Source organism: Haematobia irritans, chromosome 3 (genome assembly GCF_050003625.1).
Source record: "Haematobia irritans isolate KBUSLIRL chromosome 3, ASM5000362v1, whole genome shotgun sequence".
NCBI classification, from domain to species: domain Eukaryota; kingdom Metazoa; phylum Arthropoda; class Insecta; order Diptera; family Muscidae; genus Haematobia; species Haematobia irritans.
The window spans coordinates 164,709,673-164,730,690 of NC_134399.1; the positions used below are offsets into that span (position 1 = coordinate 164,709,673).

Consider the following 21,018-nt stretch of genomic DNA (forward strand, 5'->3'; position numbering starts at 1 on the left):
GCCCCCATATAAACCGATCCCCAGATTTGGTTTGCGGAGCCTCTTGGAGGAGCAAAATTCATTCGATCCGGCTGAAATTGGGAACATTTCGCTAGTGTATGGCCGATAACGACCATGCCAAAATTGGTCCTTATCGATCTATATTATATATAGCCCACAAATAAACCGATCCCCAATCACAGAAAAAATACGACTGCCACTCGAGCCAAAAATAATCTACAAACATTTTATTGGCATAGAAAATTTTGTCAAAATTTTATACTTTTATATAAATTTTTGTCAAAATTTTATTTCTATTGAAAATTTTGTCAACATTTTATGTCTTTAGGAAATTTTGTCGAAAATTTATTTCTCTAGAAAATTTTGTCAAAATATTATTTCTATAGAAAATTTTGTCAACATTTTATTTCTAGAGAAAATTTTTTCAAAATGTTATTTTTATAGAAAATTTATGAAGCACTTCATAGTTAGAGAGGAAAAATTTGCCAAATCTTTCAAACTTTAAAGAATTCTACCAGACAGTAAAAAATCTGCCATTTTTGGTAGACTCGTATTCATAATTGTGTATAGCCCCCGTATAAAGCGACCCCGATATTTCAATTCTGGGTCTATAATTACAGCACAAAAGTTCATATCGGTTCGGAATTATTTCTTCCCTATATATACCGGTCAAAAACTGAATATATATGTATTTAATCGACCTTTCTATTGTCTACTGTATATCCCGCATGGACTAACTTACAATTTAGAAGATGATGTTAAGCAGTTTTAATATGCCTTGCCAGCGGCCGCAACCCAAGTAATTTAATTGTGGATGACCGTCTTTAGTATAAGTTTCTACGCAATCCATGATGGAGGGAACATAAGATTCGGGCTGGCGTAACTTACGGACGTATATACTTGTTTCTTTTTACTAAGGTCAACTTGTATGTAATTATTCTGAAAAAATTCTTCGAAATTATTGAAATCATCTTTGTTCGAAGTTGGTTCTGAATTTGGAAGTTTAAGTTTTTGGTAACACGTTTTTAAAAGACTCTGATTCGTTGACTCGGAAGCAATGCCAAAATTATTGTTGTAAGGATAAAATCTTTGAAATCGTACAAGCTTGTTTTCAGTTTACATATAATTGTATTAATCACTCCAGTTGTTTTCATTTGAAATATTTGAGTCAAGAGGACCTTCCTTTTTTAACCCAAAGCTCTACAAATTCTTTTTAAAATTATAAATTGTTGCCTTCGAATTTATTTTTATTTTCCATTACAAGTAGACGTTAATAATTTTTCAATATTTACTATTATCGTCTATATCTAAGAGTTCATGACACCCTGAAGCAGTTTCTTTGAAACTTTTGCAGTAATGTCTTTGCCCTATCATCACTTAAAAAGTTTATTTCCATTTCTAGTTGGTAACCAATATCGTAGAATGAAGCGAACAAGAAAAAAAAACAGAATCATTGAGTAAATATATTTTTTTACGTTGTCTACTCATTCACTCGACTAGAGTTTGCATGCGATTTATATAGAATGAGTAATCAAACTTGTTTGTTTTTTTTTTCTACTGATTCAATTTTTCATTCTATGGCCAAAAAAAAAAACTCCGAAGTTTTCATTACTTCAATATTTATGGAGTTATCATGCTTTTCTTTATGGTCGTTTTTTTTGCATTTAAAACTCTAGACTTAAATGGGAAACTATGTATTCAATTATAAAGGGTATTGACAATTTTTGCTTTTTTCCTTATTTTTTTTTCACCCAACTCAATTGACCAAAAAATATGATTTATGGAATTTTTTAATGTGCGGAATATTTCAATGTTTTTGCGGTATTTGTGTGTAACGACGAATAGGTTTTGTGATAAATGTAAATTTGACACAAAATTATTTTGTGGTCTGAAAATGTGCGATTTCTTTTACTAGCGTAAGGACATTGGTGCGTATGAATTATTTCGTAATGTAATATCGCATACGGCATCCCATACGACTGTGGTCTAACATACTTATACAGACTATATACCACCAATTGGTGAAACACTTCCGATGAAGTTATTTTGGATCGGTATTAGAAAATGCGCCATTTGGCCGTTTAGAGTCAAAATTTAAATTTTGGACAATTAAATGTCGCAAAAAAGAGTAGGAAATCAATTGAAAAAATAAAAAAAAAAACACAATGAAAATAAAATAAACAAGTATATACGGTCCGGCCAGGGAGTCACCGTGGTGCAATGGTTAGCATGGGTTCAATTCCTGCTTCGACCGAACACCAAAATTTTTTCAGCGGTGGATTATCCCACCTCAGTAATGTTGGTGACATTTCTGAGGGTTTCAAGGCTTCTCTAAGTGGTTTCACTGCAATGTGGAACGCCGTTTGGACTCGGCTATAAAAAGGAGGTCCCCTGTCATTGAGCTTAACATGGAATCAAGCAGCACTCAGTGATAAAAAAGAAGTTCACCAATGTGGTATCACAATGGACTGAATAGTCTAAGTGAGCCTGATACATCGGGCTGCCACCTAACCTAACCTAACACACGGCTAGGCTGAATCTTACGTACCCTCCACCATGGATTGCGTAGAAACTTCTACTAAAAACTGTCATCCACAATCGATATTCTTAACATCGTCTTCTATATTGTAAGTTAGTCCATATTAGATATTAGACAAAAAATCAGATTAAATACCTATATAATTCATTTTTTGGCCGGTTTATATAGGGAAGTCTACAAATAATTACCAAGCGATATGAACTTTTGCGCGGTAATTAGAAAGCTAGAATTGAAATATGGGGGTCGCTTTATATGGGAGCTATATACAATTATGTATCGATATGGACCAATTTATGTGTGATTGGTAACCGATATAGACCGATTTGGACCGATTTGTGCATGGTTGTTAGGGACCATATACTAAACCGTATCAAATTTCAACCGGACCGAATAAATTTTGCTTCTCCAAGAGGCTCCGGAGGTCATATCTGGGATAGATTTGTTTTAGTGTGCACGAATTCAAAATAGTGATAATAGAACATGGCTAAAAAAGACTTATACCACTTTAGACCGAACAAAGCTTTTTGCCCTTTTCGGATTGGCCATTTTTAAAACTTTGTTAACAGGATGCAATTCACATCAATCCAAATAAAAACCAACGACTTCATCAAAAAATGTTAAGTCGTCTTAACATACTCTGGAATGAGGGATCGATTTTATGTGAATGTCTTTTTACTAGAGACGTACAGTAGCAATATGGTCCGAAAATTTCGTATTGTTAAAGAAGTTTGTAAAAATGCATTTAAGTCCTCACCAAAATACAACATACACAAAAAAAAAATATCACGAAAATATTTCCAATTAAAAAGTTAATTGAAACTAAACAATTTTCAATTAATAAATTAATTGATACAATTAATGTTTTAAACAAGATAAAAGCATTAAGTTAATTAAGTCAGTGATTGAAAATTTTTAAATTTGTAATTAGAAAATCAACTGAAATAATTAACTTTTTAATAAAACCCGAAGGACTAAAGGGTGATACGGTCAAAATTTGGTCAATATAAACTTGACGTATTTCTTTCAATTTTGCATTTAAAAAACCAGAACACCCCTCATTTTGAAGGTGTGTGTGTGTAGAATGTTGCTCCTATTTTGATTTTGGAATTCACTCTTCAGTTGTCAAAATGCAGTCCAAGCAAGAAGAGCAGCGTATCAAAATTTTGCTCGCGCATCGCGAAAATCCGAGCTACTCGCACGCTGGCAAAATCGCTAAAAGTTGCCTAATCAACCGTTACAAATGTAATTAAAGTGTTTGGGGAACGTTTGTCGACAGCCAGGAAGTCTGGATCGGGGGAAAATCGTAAACCGGAAGCCGCTGAGACGACAAAGAGAGTTGCCGGTAGTTTCAAGCGAAACCCTAACCTCTCTCTCCCAGATGCCGCAAATAAGCTGGGTGTATCGTCTACAACCGTGCATCGAGCCAAAAAACGAGCCGGACTATCGACTTACAAGAAGGTAGTGACTTCAAATCGCGATGATAAACAAAATACGACGGCCAAAGCGCGATCGCGGAGGCTGTACACGACGATGCTGACGAAGTTTGACTGCGTGGTAATGGACGACGAAACCTACGTCAAAGCTGACTACAAGCAGCTTCCGGGACAGGAGTTTTATACGGCAAAAGGAAGGGGAAAGGTAGCCGATATTTTCAAGCACATAAAACTGTCAAAGTTCGCAATGAAATATCTGGTTTGGCAAGCCATCTGTACCTGTGGCTTGAAAAGCAGCATTTTCATACCTTCCGGGACTATCAACCAAGAAATTTACGTGAAAGAGTGTTTGAATAAACGTCTGCTGCCTTTCCTGAAGAAACACGGTTGTTCCGTACTGTTTTGGCCGGATTTGGCATCTTGCCATTACGGTAAAAAGGCCATGGAGTGGTGCGCCGCCAACAACGGCAGGTGGTTCCCAAGGACAAGAACCCTCCCAACACGCCAGAGCTCCGCCCAATTGAGAAATACTGGGCTATTGTCAAGCGGAACCTAAAGAAGACCAAAAAAACTGCTAAGGACGAGCAGCAGTTCAAGGCAAACTGGCTTTCTGCGGCGAAGAAGGTGGACAAGGTGGCGGTACAAAATCTGATGGCAGGTGTCAAGCGTGAGGCCCAGCAATTCGGATTTGGAAAAGCGAAAGCCTAACTGAATATTATTCCTGAATTTTATACTAATTGAACTTGAAAAAGAAATTTAATTTGATTTTTTTAAATAAACGATTTCACCGATTTTCACTCGTTTTCCCTTGACCAAATTTTGACCGTATCACCCTTTATATAGGGAAGTCTACAAATAATTACCAAGCGATATGAACTTTAGCGCGGTAATTAGAAAGCTAGAATTGAAGTATGGGTGTCGCTTTGTAAGGGCCGATGTTGAATGTGAATCACACCTAAACGCCAAGTTTTTATCCGAATCTTATTTGACATTTCTCTATTTCAGACTTACTCAATTTGAACCATAGAGAGATATACAATCCAACAACGTGTTAAAGTTATCCAGACTTATTATGAAAATGGGAGTTCAAATCAAAATGCATATCGTGCACTTCGTGATTTTTTTTTTGGTTAATTTGATCGTCCAAATGTGCGTACAATCGCAAAAATCGTGGAAAAATTCGAGCAAACCGGGTCTGTAGAAGATATGAGAACACCAGTGCATTCTCGTACAGCTCGTACTGCAGCAAATATTGCTGCTGTTCGCGATAGTGTGGCTGAAGAGCCGTCCACCTCAACTCATCGTCTTGCCCAACAATTGCACCTCTCACGCTCGTCGTTGATGAACATTATGCATAAAGACTTGCATTTACACGCTTACAAGGTGCAATTGGCTCAAGCACTAAAGCCTCTTCACCATTCCAAATGTCGTGAATGGGCAGAATGGTTCCAAGAAATGGCAACAGTGGATGATCAATTTTCGAAGAAAATCATCTTCAGTGATGAGGCACATTTTCACCTCAGTGGATTCGTCAATAAACAGAATTTCCGCATTTGGGCGAATGAGAATCCAGGAGTGATTGTCGAAAAACCAATGCACCCACAAAGAGCGACTGTTTGGTGCGGTTTATGGGCTGGCGGCATCATCGGGCCGTATTTTTTCCAAAATGAGCCCGGTCAGGCAGTTACTGTGAATGGTGTTCGCTATCCTGAGATGATAACAAACTTTTTATGGCCCGAATTGGAAGATATGGATGTGGACGATATGTGGTTTCAGCTGGACGGTGCCACTTGCCACACAGCTAACGAAACAATGGCTCTTTTGCACAACAAATTGAATGACCGTGTTATCTCACGTAATGGCGATGTCAATTGGCCGCCAAGATCATGTGTTTTGACAGCGTTGGACTTTTTTCTTTGGGGTTATTTGAAAGAAAAGTTGTACGTCGATAAGCCAGCAACAATTCAAGAGCCAAATGATGAAATAAATCGGCACATTAACGGCATAGAACCTCCATTATGCCTCAGCGTCATCGAAAATTTGGACCATCGGATGAAAGTGTGCGACCGAGGTCGCGGCGCCCATTTTGCCGATATTTTATTCCATACATAATTGTGTAATACCAATATATCATAATAAAATAAAATTACAATAATTTCCTAAATAGTTTGTGTTTTATTCAAAATCAACATCGGCCCTTAGATTAACTATGTGGGGAAATAGAGTTTGTGTCGTTTCCAAATGTTCTCCTAAGTGGACATCGGTAGTAAAGGGGTTAATGACGCTCCAATACCTACCGATCTACACCGTAGATCCATAGTTAAACAAACTCTAAATTATATAATTATTAGTATAAAATTCTAAATTCTAATTAGTATAAAATTCAGGAAAAATATTCAGTTAGGCTTTCGCTTTTCCAAATCCGAATTGCAGGGCCTCACGCTTGACACCTGCCATCAGATTTTGTACAGCCACCTTGTCCACCTTCTTCGCCGCAGAAAGCCAGTTTGCCTTGAACTGCTGCTCATCCTTAGCAGTTTTTTTTTTTGGTCTTCTTTAAGTTCCGCTTGACAATAGCCCAGTATTTCTCAATTAGGCGGAGCTTTGGCGTGTTGGGAGGGTTCTTGTCCTTGGGAACCACCTGCACGTTGTTGCCGGCGTACCACTCCATGGCCTTTTTACCGTAATGGCAAGATGCCAAATCCGGCCAAAACAGTACGGAACAACCGTGTTTCTTCAGGAAAGGCAGCAGACGTTTATTCAAACACTCTTTCACGTAAATTTCTTGGTTGACAGTCCCGGAAGTTATGAAAATGCTGCTTTTCAAGCCACAGGTACAGATAGCTTGCCAAACCAGATATTTCTTTGCGAACTTTGACAGTTTTATGTGCTTGAAAATATCTGCTACCTTTCCCCTTCCTTTTGCCGTATAAAACTCCTGTCCCGGAAGCTGCTTGTAGTTGGCTTTGACGTAGGTTTCGTCGTCCATTACCACGCAGTCAAACTTCGTCAGCATCGTCGTGTACAGCCTCCGGGATCGCGCTTTGGCCGTCGTATTTTGTTTATCATCGCGATTTGGAGTCACTACCCTCTTGTAAGTCGATAGTCCGGCTCGTTTTTTGGCTCGATGCACGGTTGTAGCTTATTTGCGGCATCTCGGAGAGAGAGGTTAGGGTTTCGCTTGAAACTACCGGCAACTCTCTTTGTAGTCTCAGCGGCTTCCGGTTTTCGATTTCCCCCCGATGCAGACTTCCTGGCTGTCGACAAACTTTCGAGTAGCTCGGATTTTCGCGATGCGCGAGCAAAATTTTGATACGCTGCTCTTCTTGCTTGGACGGCATTTTGACAACTGAAGAGTGAATTCCAAAATCAAAATAGGAGCAACATTCTACACACACACACCTTCAAAATGAGGGGTGTTTATACCCTTCACCACTACTGTGGTACAGGGTATAATAAGTTTGTGCATTTGTATGTAACGCCAAGAAGGAGTAATCATAGACAAACCTTTTAGTATACGGATCGGCTTAGAATTAAATTCTGAGTCGATTTAGCGACGTCCGTCTGTCTGTCTGTCTGTCTGTCTGTCTGTCCGTCTGTCTGTTGATGTATTTTTGTGTGCAAAGTACAGCTCGCAGTTTTAGTCCGATTGTCCTAAAATTTTGAATAGGGTCCTGTTTCGACTCAAAGACGATCCCTATTGATTTTGGAAAAAATCGGTTCAGATTTAGATATAGCTGCCATATATATTTTTCACCGATCTGGTCATAATTGGCGTGTATATCAACCGAACTTCCTCAAATTCCGTACGTCCGAATATTTTATGGGTCTCGAGAAACTTGCAAAATATCAGCCAAATCGGTTCAGATTTAGATATAGCTGCCATATATAGCTTTCGTCCGATTTACACGCATTTGCCCACAGAGGCCAATTTTTAACTCCGATTTAGTTGAAATTTTGCACAGGGAGTAGAATTAGCATTGTAACTATGCGTACCAAATTTGGTTGAAATCGGTTCAGATTTGGATATAGCTCCCATATATATCTTTCGCCCGATATGCACTCATATGGACCCAGAAGCCAGAGTTTTATCCCGATTAACTTGAAATTTTGCACAAGGAGTACAATTGGTAGTATAGTCATGTGTGCCAAATTTGATTGAAATCGGTTCAGATTTAGATATAGCTCCCATATATTTCTATCGCCCGATATGGACTTATATGGCCCCAGAAGCCAGATTTGTGGCCGAATTTGGTTGAAATTTTGCACTAGGAGTACAATTGGTAGTATAGTCATGTGTGCCAAATTTGATTGAAATCGGTTCAGATTTAGATATAGCTTCCATATATATTTTTCGCCCGATATGGACTTATATGGCCCTAGAAGCCAGAGTTTTGGCCCAATTTGGTTAAAATTTTGCACTAGGAGTACAATTAGGAATATAGTCATGTGTGCCACATTTCATTGAAATCGGTTCAGATTTAGATATAGCTCCTATATATATGTTTTTCTGATTTCGACAAAAATGGTCAAAATAGCAACATTTTCCTTGTAAAATCGCCACTGCTTAGTCGAATAGTTGAAAAAATGACTCTAATTTTCTTAAACTTCTAATACATATATATCGAGCGATAAATCATAAATAAACTTTTGCGAAGTTTCTTTAAGATTGCTTCAGATTTAAATGTTTCCCATATTTTTTTACTAACATTGTGTTCCACCCTAGTCCATTAGCCGACTTAAATTTTGAGTCTATAGATTTTGTAAAAGTCTATCAAATTCTGTCCAAATCGAGTGATATTTAAATGTACAGTTATGTGCGAAATAATAGGGACAGTAGTACTAAAGATTGATATTTAGCTAAAAGCTAGTTAATTTTGCATACTGTTCCTGATTTTATGTACCTAGTTTTAAGTTGGTACAATATTTAAATGGTTTTTGACATGTTTTTAAAATTCATTATCGTTTTATTTTTATTTTTTTACTGTTTTAAGTATAAAATGTAAATTTAGGGTGTGAAAAAAAATAAGGACACTTCAGATTTTTCATAAAAAAAAATGGAAAAATAAAAAAGTAAGACTAGATTACTTTAACGAAGGTTACAAAAACGTGTTTTAATAGCTTAATATTTAGTGGACGATCCCTTGTTTGTTAATACTGCCTGGCACCGCCTAGGCATGGAGTCGACTAAGTTCTGGCAGATTGAAACTGGTATAGCGTACCAAGAATCCTGAATAAGTTGCCAAAGTTCATCAGAGTTGGACGGACATGTTCCTCTTGAAGTTTTTACGAAATTCCACAAGTTTTCAATTGGATTCAGATCCGGGGACTGTGGGGGCCACTCCAAGACAGTAATGTTATTGTCCTTAAACCACGTTTGTGTGTATTTTGCCGTGTGCTTGGGGTCCTTATCCTGTTGGAATATCCATCTGATTGGTATATTATCTTCAGCATACGGAAGCATACTATTTTGGAGAATTTCAACATAATTGACTGCTTTCATGATGCCCTGTATACGGTGCAAGGGTCCCACACCATTATACGAAAACGATCCCCAAACCATGATGTTACCACCGCCATGTTTGACGGTTTTAATGGTGTACTTGGGGTTTGTCGCTGCATTAACTGGTCTTCTTACGTGATGTAAACCTCGATCTGAGTTGAACAAATTGATTTTGGTTTCATCAGACCAAAGAATATTACGCCATTTTTCTTTAGGCCAACAGACATGCATTTCAGTGAATATCAACCTTTGTTGAATATTCTTTTTTGACAACATAGGCAATTTTCTGGCACTTCGAGCTCTTAGATTTTCAAGAATAAGTGTTTTTCAAATTGTTGAAGTATCAACATCAATATTTAAATCATTTTTGATTTGTTTAGACGACGCAAATGGATTTTTTTTTACACATCGCACTATGTTTCGTCTCACTACTGGTGTAATTTTTGGTTTTCTGCCACGTCTTTCTGGCTTGGCTACCCACTTTACAGCATTTTCTACCTGTGTTTTCGACACTGCAAGCAATTCAGCCACTTTCCGATAAGAATTTCCTGAGTTGTACAATTTTTTGATATTTTTTCTTGTTACTGGGTCACAGTGCTTCGATCTACCCATATCTACCTAGATAACAATCAAAAATCAAAAATACCGACGAAATTAAAATTTTCAGCCTAAACTCTTGTTTTTGTCTTTATACGAACGAATTACACCTTTTTATTCACTGTGGATATTAGTTTTCGTCGAGATTTCTAACTTTTTTAAGCGAATTAACTTGCTGTCCCTATTATTAAGCACAACCTAACGCAAGACTTGTTGAAACAATAATAAATTCTAATGAAATGTTAGCACATTTTTCACAATTTTGTAACGGGATTTGTTGTTGTAGTGTGTAAGCAAAAAAAATTGTTGTACTCTATCGTTCATTCTCTCATTTTACTTGCATTCGCAGGCAATCTTGGTCTTGCCTGTCACTGTCCCTATTATTTCGCACATAACTGTATGTATTTGGGACAAAACTTTATATATAGCACCCAACACATTTGACAGATGTGATATGGTATCGATATGATAGATCTATAAAGTGGTGCAGGGTATAATATAGTCGGCCCCGCCCGACTTTAGACTTTCCGTACTTGTTTTAAATGCAAAATTGAAAGAAATACGTCAAGTTTATATTGACCAAATTTTGACCGTATCACCCTTTATAGTATGGTTAAAATCATCCTCATTTGGCGCCAATCATTTTGTTCTTTACTTCAATTTAATTTTTTTTTTTTCTATGAGAAGATGTAATTTCGTGAGTTGTAGTTAAAAGGTACGCCAGAGCTTTAAATTTTGCTAGTTTTACCAACGCATTGTGGAAATCTCAAAATGTGGAGTATAATTTAGCACGACGTAGTTCATTCTTGCTATAAAACACTTTACTTTGTTTCTGTGTACCGATTTGTATTCTTGATGGAAGCCGCAATTTTTATCCGATATACTTCAAATTTAAAATTTCGAGCTAAGCCTAATGTAGTTTTTAATACCATCGGAACCCATTGCTTTGAGAGAAGTAAAATTCCATCAAATTATCAAATTTGGACATTCTGAAAACCGGACACCCCTAAAAAAAGAGGACAATTGTCCTGATACGTCCTGATTCTATATTAACACAATCAAATTAACCTCTCATAACTGGACTCTTTCAAAATGTGGCCGACCATAGAAGTCCACTTCTGAGACATTTCACTGTCTTAAATTTATGGCTTCCAATATTCATTACAAAGTCCCTTAAAATCCATTATTTTCTATAGACCCGATTTCAACCGAATTCTACATCTACTATACATGACAGTCCATTACGAGCATATGTAATATTATTGTATGAGTTCCATGGTGATGGATATTTAAGATTCGTCTAGGCCTTATATACGGTGAAACAAGACACCGTACTTGTAAATTCTTATTTTTCTATAAAAAATCCATAATCCTTTTAAATTTAGACTACATTTAAATTATTGTATGTCCTTTATTGTTATTTATGCTACTGAATGTTAAAATCAATAATCATTTTTTATGAAAACAAAACCGTGTATATATTTTTTTTATGTCATTGCAGAAATTGCAGCCTTCCAACCAGAGTTTCTTGAAAGCATAGCAAATGTCTCAGTGCCAGTGGGTCGTGATGCCACATTCACTTGTCATGTGCGGCGTTTGGGTGGTTATAGGGTAAGCACAGCTAAATGTAAATAACAGAAAAATAATTTAAACAAAATGAGCAGCATATATTCATTGGTTTTGTTCCATAGCAATCGCCCGAACCATTCATACATACCAACGAACATATGCGAATATTTTGTGAATAATTGCCTCAATTCAGTCTCGAACACACACACACACACAAACATACATTGCGAACATGAGAAAAGTACTTAATAACACATCAATTATAAAACACAATACAAACAAAATACCAATATTCAAACTCATACTCACACATTTTTTTGGATTCTCTCTATGCTCTCTTCATTGTCGACATTGTCGTCGTTATCGTCATCATTGGTAGGCAGAGCCGCAACAAAAAAAAAATGAATACCAAAGCCGACAACATGTTGTGGCAGTAAATCATTTTTGGTACATTTTTCACATACTCACACATTCAATCAACAGAGAGTGAGGAGCGAGAAAAAGAGAGAGAGCGAGCTGAAGCAATGCAAATAAAAGATTGTGTAACCACTACAATGTGAATACAATGCTTGTGTGATGCATATCCTTGCTTTTTCTTTTTTTTCCGCCTGATTCGAGTTCAACAAACTCATTTATTTTCGAAAAATATGCATTCAATTTTTTTTTATTTTGCAATTTTTTCTTCTCTTTATTCTTTTGTTCAGGTTGGTTGGCTCAAAGCTGATACGAAAGCCATTCAGGCCATACATGAGAATGTCATAACCCATAATTCCCGTGTGACAGTCAGTCATTTGGATCAGAATACATGGAATTTACACATACGAGCAGTAACCGAAGAGGATCGTGGTGGTTATATGTGCCAATTGAATACGGATCCCATGAAGAGTCAGGTAAGTCATGTAACGTATGATGAAATGAATAAAAATAATTGAAAAGTTTATTACAAAATTTCTACAATTATTTAAATAAACTAAGTAGGATAAAATGTCCACCATTTTGCAAATGCCTTTACTAATATACATATCTGAATAATATAAAAGGGACACAATCACGGTTGCCACTCGAGCCAAAAATAATCTACGGAAACCTACAAAACAAATAAATCTTCTATCAAAATTTTATTTCCTATAGAGAATTTTGTCAAGTATTTATTTCTATAGAAAATTTTACCAAAATTTTATTTCCATAGAAAATCTGCCAAAATTTATTTATTTTTTTTTTTTTAATTTTTTCTTTAAAAAATTTTGTCCAAATTATTTTTCTATAGAGAATTTTGCCAAAATTTCACTTCATTATTGTTGTTTTTGATTTCATCCTAAAACGATACATTGACTAAACTACAAGTGTAGCTTAACCAACAGAGGAAAAGTATGTTTGTCAAATTTATTTGGGCAAAGCCCTATAGACTGCAAGATGAACGCCCGTTTCGGAATTACCACATTCCTCATTAGCATCCTCTACTTGCAGAAAAACTATCAACCAATTATCAGAATAAATTCGGGCAGTTCACTAAACCCAAAGTGAACCACACTTGAACCTTCCGAAAAAAGGTTTATGATAGTGGGTTAGTCAATGCATGCTTTTAAGCTGAAATCAAAAACAACAATAATGATTGAAGAAAAAGCCAACATTAACAAAACAAAACGAACATTTTATTTCCATAGAAAAAAAATTTTATTTCTAGAAAATTTTGCCAAAATTTTAATTCTAGAAAATTTTGCCAAAATTTTTTTTCTAGAAAATTTTACTAAAATTTTTTTCTAGAAAATTTTGACAAAATTTTATTTCTAGAAAATTTTGACAAAATTTTATTTCTATAAAAAATTTTTGGAGAGGAATATTTTTCATAATTTGACAACATTTTATTTCTATAGAAAATTTTTGGAGCGGAATATTTTTCATATTCTACCAAAACATTACCAATTCTACACCCAGAGAAGGAATATGATCATGATGTTATTTTTGGGTGGTGACCATGTAACATGGTTTTCGCAACCATGTTATTTTCTCGGAAATTATGTATCTGATTTCGGCAAGCAGGTTATATAACATTTTAGTTACAAACATGTTACATGGTCACCATACAAAAAATAACATTTTGCTCTTGAAACATGTTTGAGGTGATCATATTCCTTCTCTGCGTGTACCAGTCTAACATACTGTAAAAAATCTACCGTTTTTGGTAGAATTCTACCAACTGTGGTAACCCTGGTCAAAATGGATCGTATTAAAGGAAAATGCTCTTAACTATGCAATATTTCTATGGTTGAGATCCTAAGTCTAAAAGTGGCTTTAATACACTCAAAGTAAAATTTTGAAATTCGAAGTCAAATTTTGAAATTCGAAGTTACTTCAATAAGCTATAGTGATAACTGTTCACACAGGCCAAGTTAACAACTAGACCATTGTGATATCACACATGGTGAATTATTTTCTATTCTATTTGAGAGCCACTGTGGTGCAATGGTTAGTATGTCCGCCTGGCATACATAGGGACTTGGGTTCAATTCCGGTTTCGACCAAACACCAAAAAAGTTTTTAAGAGGTGTATTATCCTCTCTCAGTAATGATGGAGACAATTCTGAGTGTTTCAAAAGGTTCTCTCAGTCGTTCAGATTCGGCTATAAAAACTAGGTCTCTTGTCATTGAGCAAAACATAAAATCGGGTAGCGCTCACTGATAAGAGAGAAGTTCACCACTGTGGTATCACAATGGACTGAATAGTCTAAGCGAGCCTGGAATATCGTGCTGCCACTATACCTAACCATAACCTATTCTATATTCAACGTGTGCTTCCTGATTGTGTGTTAATGTCAATTATAAGCAAATTTCTTTTTATAGCCGAATCAAACAATATGAGTAACTCGATTAAATTAATTTTTTAATAAAAACAAAATCAATCACATTATTGATAAAAAGTGTTCTCCTTGATCAAAAGTCGATAAAGTTAGTTTGTAGAGGATAATTGTAGTCGATGATTATTTGGTCAAATTGATGTCCACCTATACCGCTATAGGTCCATTGTGACTCCTCAAAGTCGTTATCTCAACATCTTCTTCCTAAAGATGTCTTATTTAAAACTTCAATTTATCCATAAAGCATCCAACCAGAGGCATTGATGATGGTGAGTTGTTCCTTAAGCTACATTCCCTAAGATCGCTGAGAGCCTGAATGAAAAAAAGGTGTTTCTTTATTTTAAGGAAAATTTGCCTTATTTGAAACACATACGAATTCAATGGAGGGAAACAAATTTTAAAGATTCGGGTGCCAAATTGAAAAAGAAAACCTTTCAATGCTAAAATATGACATTTCTTTTAATTTAAATATCTTAACGAAACTTGTCCATAATATTGTGTAAATTGCTTGTCATAAAATTTAAGGATCTAATGGTAAGTAATCTTTACTATTAGGTCCATATATTTTTTTAATTGTGTGGACGATATTTTAATATAAGTCGCTGTGGAAAAATGTTTATAAATACAAGGGCCAAGTTTCAAGTAAATCGAATGTCCACCTTGACCCAAGCGAGTTTAACTCCTTTCTTATTGAGTTCTTTGCTTATATCTACAGACTCACTTTAATACATACATATTGGACCTCCAACCGTTTACGTGTTTTTAATCCAAAACAAAAGGAAACCAACCTTTAAATAAACATAAACACTTCAATATCCAACGAAGCGAAGTTTATGATGCCAATAAAATGTATTTCATGCTTCCTTAATTTTTATATCGGACATAATGGAATGAAAATGTAAACACACACATACGGTCACTATTAGAACGACATATGAGATTGTATCAGCATTATTGATGAATATTGGGTTGGACCGATATGAATTTACTACAGAAGGGGAAAGAGCCTCCTTATTTATAGTAGACAAAAGAAATATCGATTAAATACTGTTTGGTAGATTGGTAGAATTCTTGATGTTTTGGAAGATTTTGCAAAATATTCCTCACTAACTATGAAATACATCATAAATTTTCTATAAAGGGTGATAAGGTCAAAATTTGGTAAGGGAAAACGCGTGTAAATCGGTGAAATCGTTTATTTAAAAAATCAAATTAAATTTCTTTTTCAAGTTCAATTAGTATAAAATTCAGGAAAAATATTCAGTTAGGCTTTCGCTTTTCCAAATCCGAATTGCCGGGCCTCACGCTTGACACCTGCCATCAGATTTTGTACAGCCACCTTGTCCACCTTCTTCGCCGCAGAAAGCCAGTTTGCCTTGAACTGCTGCTCGTCCTTAGCAGTTTTTTTGGTCTTCTTTAGGTTCCGCTTGACAATAGCACAGTATTTCTCAATTGGGCGGAGCTCTGGCGTGTTGGGAGGGTTCTTGTCCTTGGGAACCACCTGCACGTTGTTGGCGGCGTACCACTCCATGGCCTTTTTACCGTAATGGCAAGATGCCAAATCCGGCCAAAACAGTACGGAACAACCGTGTTTCTTCAGGAAAGGCAGCAGACGTTTATTCAAACACTCTTTCACGTAAATTTCTTGGTTGACAGTCCTGGAAGCTATGAAAATGCTGCTTTTCAAGCCACAGGTACAGATGGCTTGCCAAATCACATATTTCCTTGCGAACTTTGACAGTTTTATGTGCTTGAAAATATCTGCTACCTTTCCCCTTCCTTTTGCCGTATAAAACTCCTGTCCCGGAACCTGCTTGTAGTCGGCTTTGACGTAGGTTTCGTTGTTCATTACCACGCAGTCAAACTTCGTCATCATCGTCGTGTACAGCCTCCGGGATCGCGCTTTGGCCGTCGTATTTTGTTTATCATCGCGATTTGGAGTCACTACCTTCTTGTAAATCGATAGTCCGGCTCGTTTTTTGGCTCGATGCACGGTTGTAGCGATACACCCAGCTTATTTGCGGCATCTCGGGGAGAAAGGTAAGAGTTTCGCTTGAAACTACAGGCAACTCTCTTTGTCGTCTCAGCGGCTTCCGGTTTTCGATTTCCCCCCGACCCAGACTTCCTGGCTGTCGACAAACGTTCCCCCAACACTTTAATTACATTTGTAACGGTTGATTTGGCAACTTTTAGCGATTTTACCAGCTTTGCGTGCGAGTAGCTCGGATTTTCGCGATGCGCGAGCAAAATTTGGATACGCTGCTCTTCTTGCTTGGACGCCATTTTGACAACTGAAGAGTGAATTCCAAAATCAAAATAGGAGCAACATTCTATACACCTTCAAAACGAGGGGTGTTCAGGTTTTTTAAATGCAAAATTGAAAGAAATACGTCAAGTTTATATTGACCAAATTTTGACCGTATCACCCTTTAGAAATAATATTTGTACAAAATTTTCTACAGAAATAAAATTCTGACAAAATTTTCTATAGAAATAAAATTTTGAAAAAAATTTCTATAGAAATAAATTTTTGACAAAACTTTTTATAGAAATTATATTTTGACAAAATTTTCTATAGAAATAAAATTTTGACAAAATTTTCTATAGAAATAAAATTTTGACAAAATTTTCTATAGAAATAAAATTTTGACAAAATTTTCTATAGAAATAAAATTTTGACAAAATTTTCTATAGAAATAAAATTTTGACAAAATTTTCTATAGAGATATAAAATGTTGACAAAATTTTCTATGGCAATAAAATTTTTGTAGATTATTTCTTGCTCGAGTGGCAATCGTGATTTTTCTGTGATTAGGATTCGGTTTATTTGGGGGCTATATATAATATAGATCAATACGGAACAATTTTGGAATAGTTGTTATCGGCCATACACTAGCGAAATGTACCAAATTTCAACCGGATCGGATGAATTTTGCTCTTCCAAGAGGCTCCGGAGGTCAAATATGGGGATCGGTTTATATGGGGGCTATATATAATTATGTACCGATATGGACCAATTTTTGCACGGTTGTTAGAGACCATATACTAACATCACATACTAAGTTTCAACCGGATCGGATGAATTTTGCTCTTCGAAGAAGCTCCGGAGTTCAAATATGGGGATTGGTTTATGTAAGGGCTGTATATATTTATGGACCGATATGGACCAATTCTGTCATGGTTGTTAGAGACCATATACTAACACAACGTATCAAATTCCAACCTGATCGGATGAATTTTGCTCTCCAAGTGGCTCCGCAAGTCAAATCTGGGGATCGGTTTATGTAAGGGCTGTATATATTTATGGACCGATATGGACCAATTCTGGCACGGTTGTTAGAGACCATATACTAACACCACGTATCAAATTCCAACCTTATCGCATGAATTTTGCTCCTCCAAGAGGCTCCGCAGGTTAAATCTGGGGATCGGTTTATATGGGGGCTATATATAATTATGAACCGATGTGGACCGATGTGGACCGATTTTAGCATGGTTGTTAGAGGTCATATAGTAACACCACGTACTAAGTTACAACCGGATCGTATGAATTTTGCTCCTCCAAGAGGCTCCGGAGGTCAAATATGGGGATCGGTTTAAAGGGCTATATATAATTATGAACCGATATGGACCAATTTTTGCATGGTTGTTAGAGACCATATACCAACACCATGTACCAAATTTCAGCCGGATCGGATGAAATTTGCTTCTCTTTGAGTCTCCGCAAGCCAAATCTGGGGATCGGTTTATATGGGGACTATATATAATTATAGACCGATGTGGACTAATTTTTGCGTCGTTGTTAGAGACCCTATACCAACACCATGTACAAAATTTCAGCCAGATCGCATGAAAAAGGCTTCTCTTAGAGGCTCTGCAAACCAAATCTGGGGATCGGTTTATAAAGTGAAAGTGAAAGTAAAAGTGAACCGATATGGCCCATCAAAATACGAAATTTTCTTTCATAAGTGAAAAATAATAATTTTGTTTAATAAATTTTCTTGAACCTGTCGATAATTATCTACTTACTCTTATGAAATCAACGTGACATCCGCATTTCTAATACAGTTTAGTTAAAATTTTCGAACATTAACTAACACGTTCTTTCCTAGTCGCACACATAAAATAAATTCATTAAAATTTAGCAAACGAAAATTTTTTATTGAAATAACGAAAATGTTTCATTATTACAATGTAGTTGTTCATTAATTGTATGAAAATTTCCTTATTTAATAGAAAACTCATTACAATAATGAAAAGATTAATTGTATTTATGAAATTGTTTCGTTGGCTCAATTTTAGTGACAAATTCTTTTAATATTACAAGGTTTCTTATCATCGCATATATTTGCATGGGTTCACAGGAACTCCATATTCCAAATTTCAAGCATATCATGATAAAAATTGTGCTTCAAAGAGAAAGTAGAAAAATCGAAAACGAAACATCCCAGCAAAAAAAAAACGCCGTCAAAAAAGTAGTGAAGATCTTCTTTTTGTATCCGGAAGTGGTGAAAAATTTGCGCAGAAGCAATGAATTTAACATGGGCTTGTCATAGGACGGAAGTCCATCATTTCAACAGTCGGTGCACTGAATTTCCATCACTTCGTTAGGTATGATCCGAATTCAATATTTTGGATGTAAATTAAAAAAATATGTGATTCTAACGCTTGTCTGGAACGTTTGACCTCAAATAATTTCAAAAATTCACAATTTTTTCAGATTAGATTTAGCATTTTTTTCGACAAAATTTAAATAATTTGTACCATTTTATGAATTCTTAAACTGTTTTTAACCAATCTGAAACAAAAAAAGTTAAAATTACCCATAAAAATACGAAAAAAGCATGTTATAAAAAATTAAATGAAAAGAACTTCCTATGTAGTTAAAATAAAGCACATCATTGGGAGTACATCTTCTGGAAGTGCTTTTAAAGTTGTGCCTTTGGAAGAACTTCCAAACTTTTTTCCTGGGATTTTCATTAATACAATGAAAATATTCGTTAATACTACAAAACATTGTGTTGATTAATAAAAAATTCGTCATTATAACGAAAAATTTCGTTGTATTAACGATATTTTTCATTGGTTCACTTTTAATGACACACTTCGTTAATATAACGAAACGTTGATGGTATTGATTTGAGTTCTACATATTTATTTCTACAACATTTTTATGATGTTCAATCCTCTTACATCTTCACCCATTTTAGAGCTGAAGGGAATAATCTTTCTGTGTTTCTGTTTTCATCCCACTAAAATCTATACATCCTAATACACAATGACATTGTGTAAAGAAACCAACTACAATTTGTGATGTTTTCTTCTTTTGCATTTTCTTTCGTTGAATTTGTATCGTTTTTTTTTTTTTCAACCTTCTATCTCTAGTGTTGTATATCCGCTCGATAACGTTCGGATGGATTTCATTGAATAAAAAGGTACGTTCTTTCTGTTTATGAGTGTGTGTTCGTATATGACTGGAATGACAATAAGTAGACCACTACAACGACAAGGATTGGTTTTTTGTTTCAATTCATGATATGAAAATAAAAAAGAAAATATAAAGAATTTATAACTTTCGGTACAATTAAAAACTATCCATCTAAAGAATAACATATTTGTTAAATATTCAATAAAACTGTATTCAAATAATTAGCTTCCATTTAATTCATAATAAATTAATTAAAATAAGTACTATTTTTATAACCCCCCACCATAGGATGGGGGGTATATTAACTTTGTTATTCCGTTTGTAACATATCACAATATTGCTCTAAGACCCTATAAAGTATATATATTCTGGGTAGTGGTGAAATTCTCGATCTAAGCATGTCCGTGCGTCCGTCCATCTGTTGAAATCACGCTAACTTCCGAACGAAACAAACTATCGACTTGAAACTTGGCACAAGTACGAGTAGTTGTTATTGATCTAGGTCGGATCGCATTACATATGGGCCATATCGGTTCACTTTTTCATATAGCCCCCATATAAACGGACCCCCAGATTTGGTTTGCGGAGCCTCTAAGAGATCCGGCCGAAATTTAGTGCGTGGTGTTACTATCTGGTCTCTAACAGGATTGTCCTGTCGCAAACTGTGACTTTTGCGACATACATTTACGACGGTATAATACGTATACCGCAAAAGTCGTAAACCTAGTGTAGAAAACCTAATTTGGAATTAAAGAAATTGTGAATATTTTTATACCCTGCGCCACACTGTGGAACAGGGTATTATAAGTTAGTGCATATGTTTGTAACAGCCAGAAGGAGACGAGATAGACACATGGTGTCTTTGGCAGTAATGCTCAGGGTGGGTCCCTGAGTCGATATAACCATGTCCGTCTGTCCGTCCATCCGTCTGTCTGTGAACACATTTTTATGATCAAAGTCTAGGTCGCAATTTATGTCCAATCGCCTTCAAATTTGGCACATGTTCCTAATTTGGGTCAGAATAGAACCCTATTGATTTTGGAAGAAATCGGTTCAGATTTAGATATAGCTCCCATATATATCTTTCGCCCGAT

The 21,018-nt window shown here is 35.8% G+C and overlaps 1 protein-coding gene across 1 annotated transcript in view; it reads left to right on the forward strand.

Annotated features, from left to right (window-relative positions):
• The window catches only part of DIP-alpha (Dpr-interacting protein alpha), a 230,152-nt gene that overhangs the window by 87,327 nt on the left and 121,807 nt on the right, over positions 1-21,018 (forward strand). The window contains exons 2-3 of the mRNA XM_075299884.1: positions 11,574-11,683; positions 12,346-12,531. Coding sequence (XP_075155999.1) covers positions 11,574-11,683; positions 12,346-12,531 — 296 coding nt within the window. The remainder of the gene's footprint in view (positions 1-11,573; positions 11,684-12,345; positions 12,532-21,018) is intronic.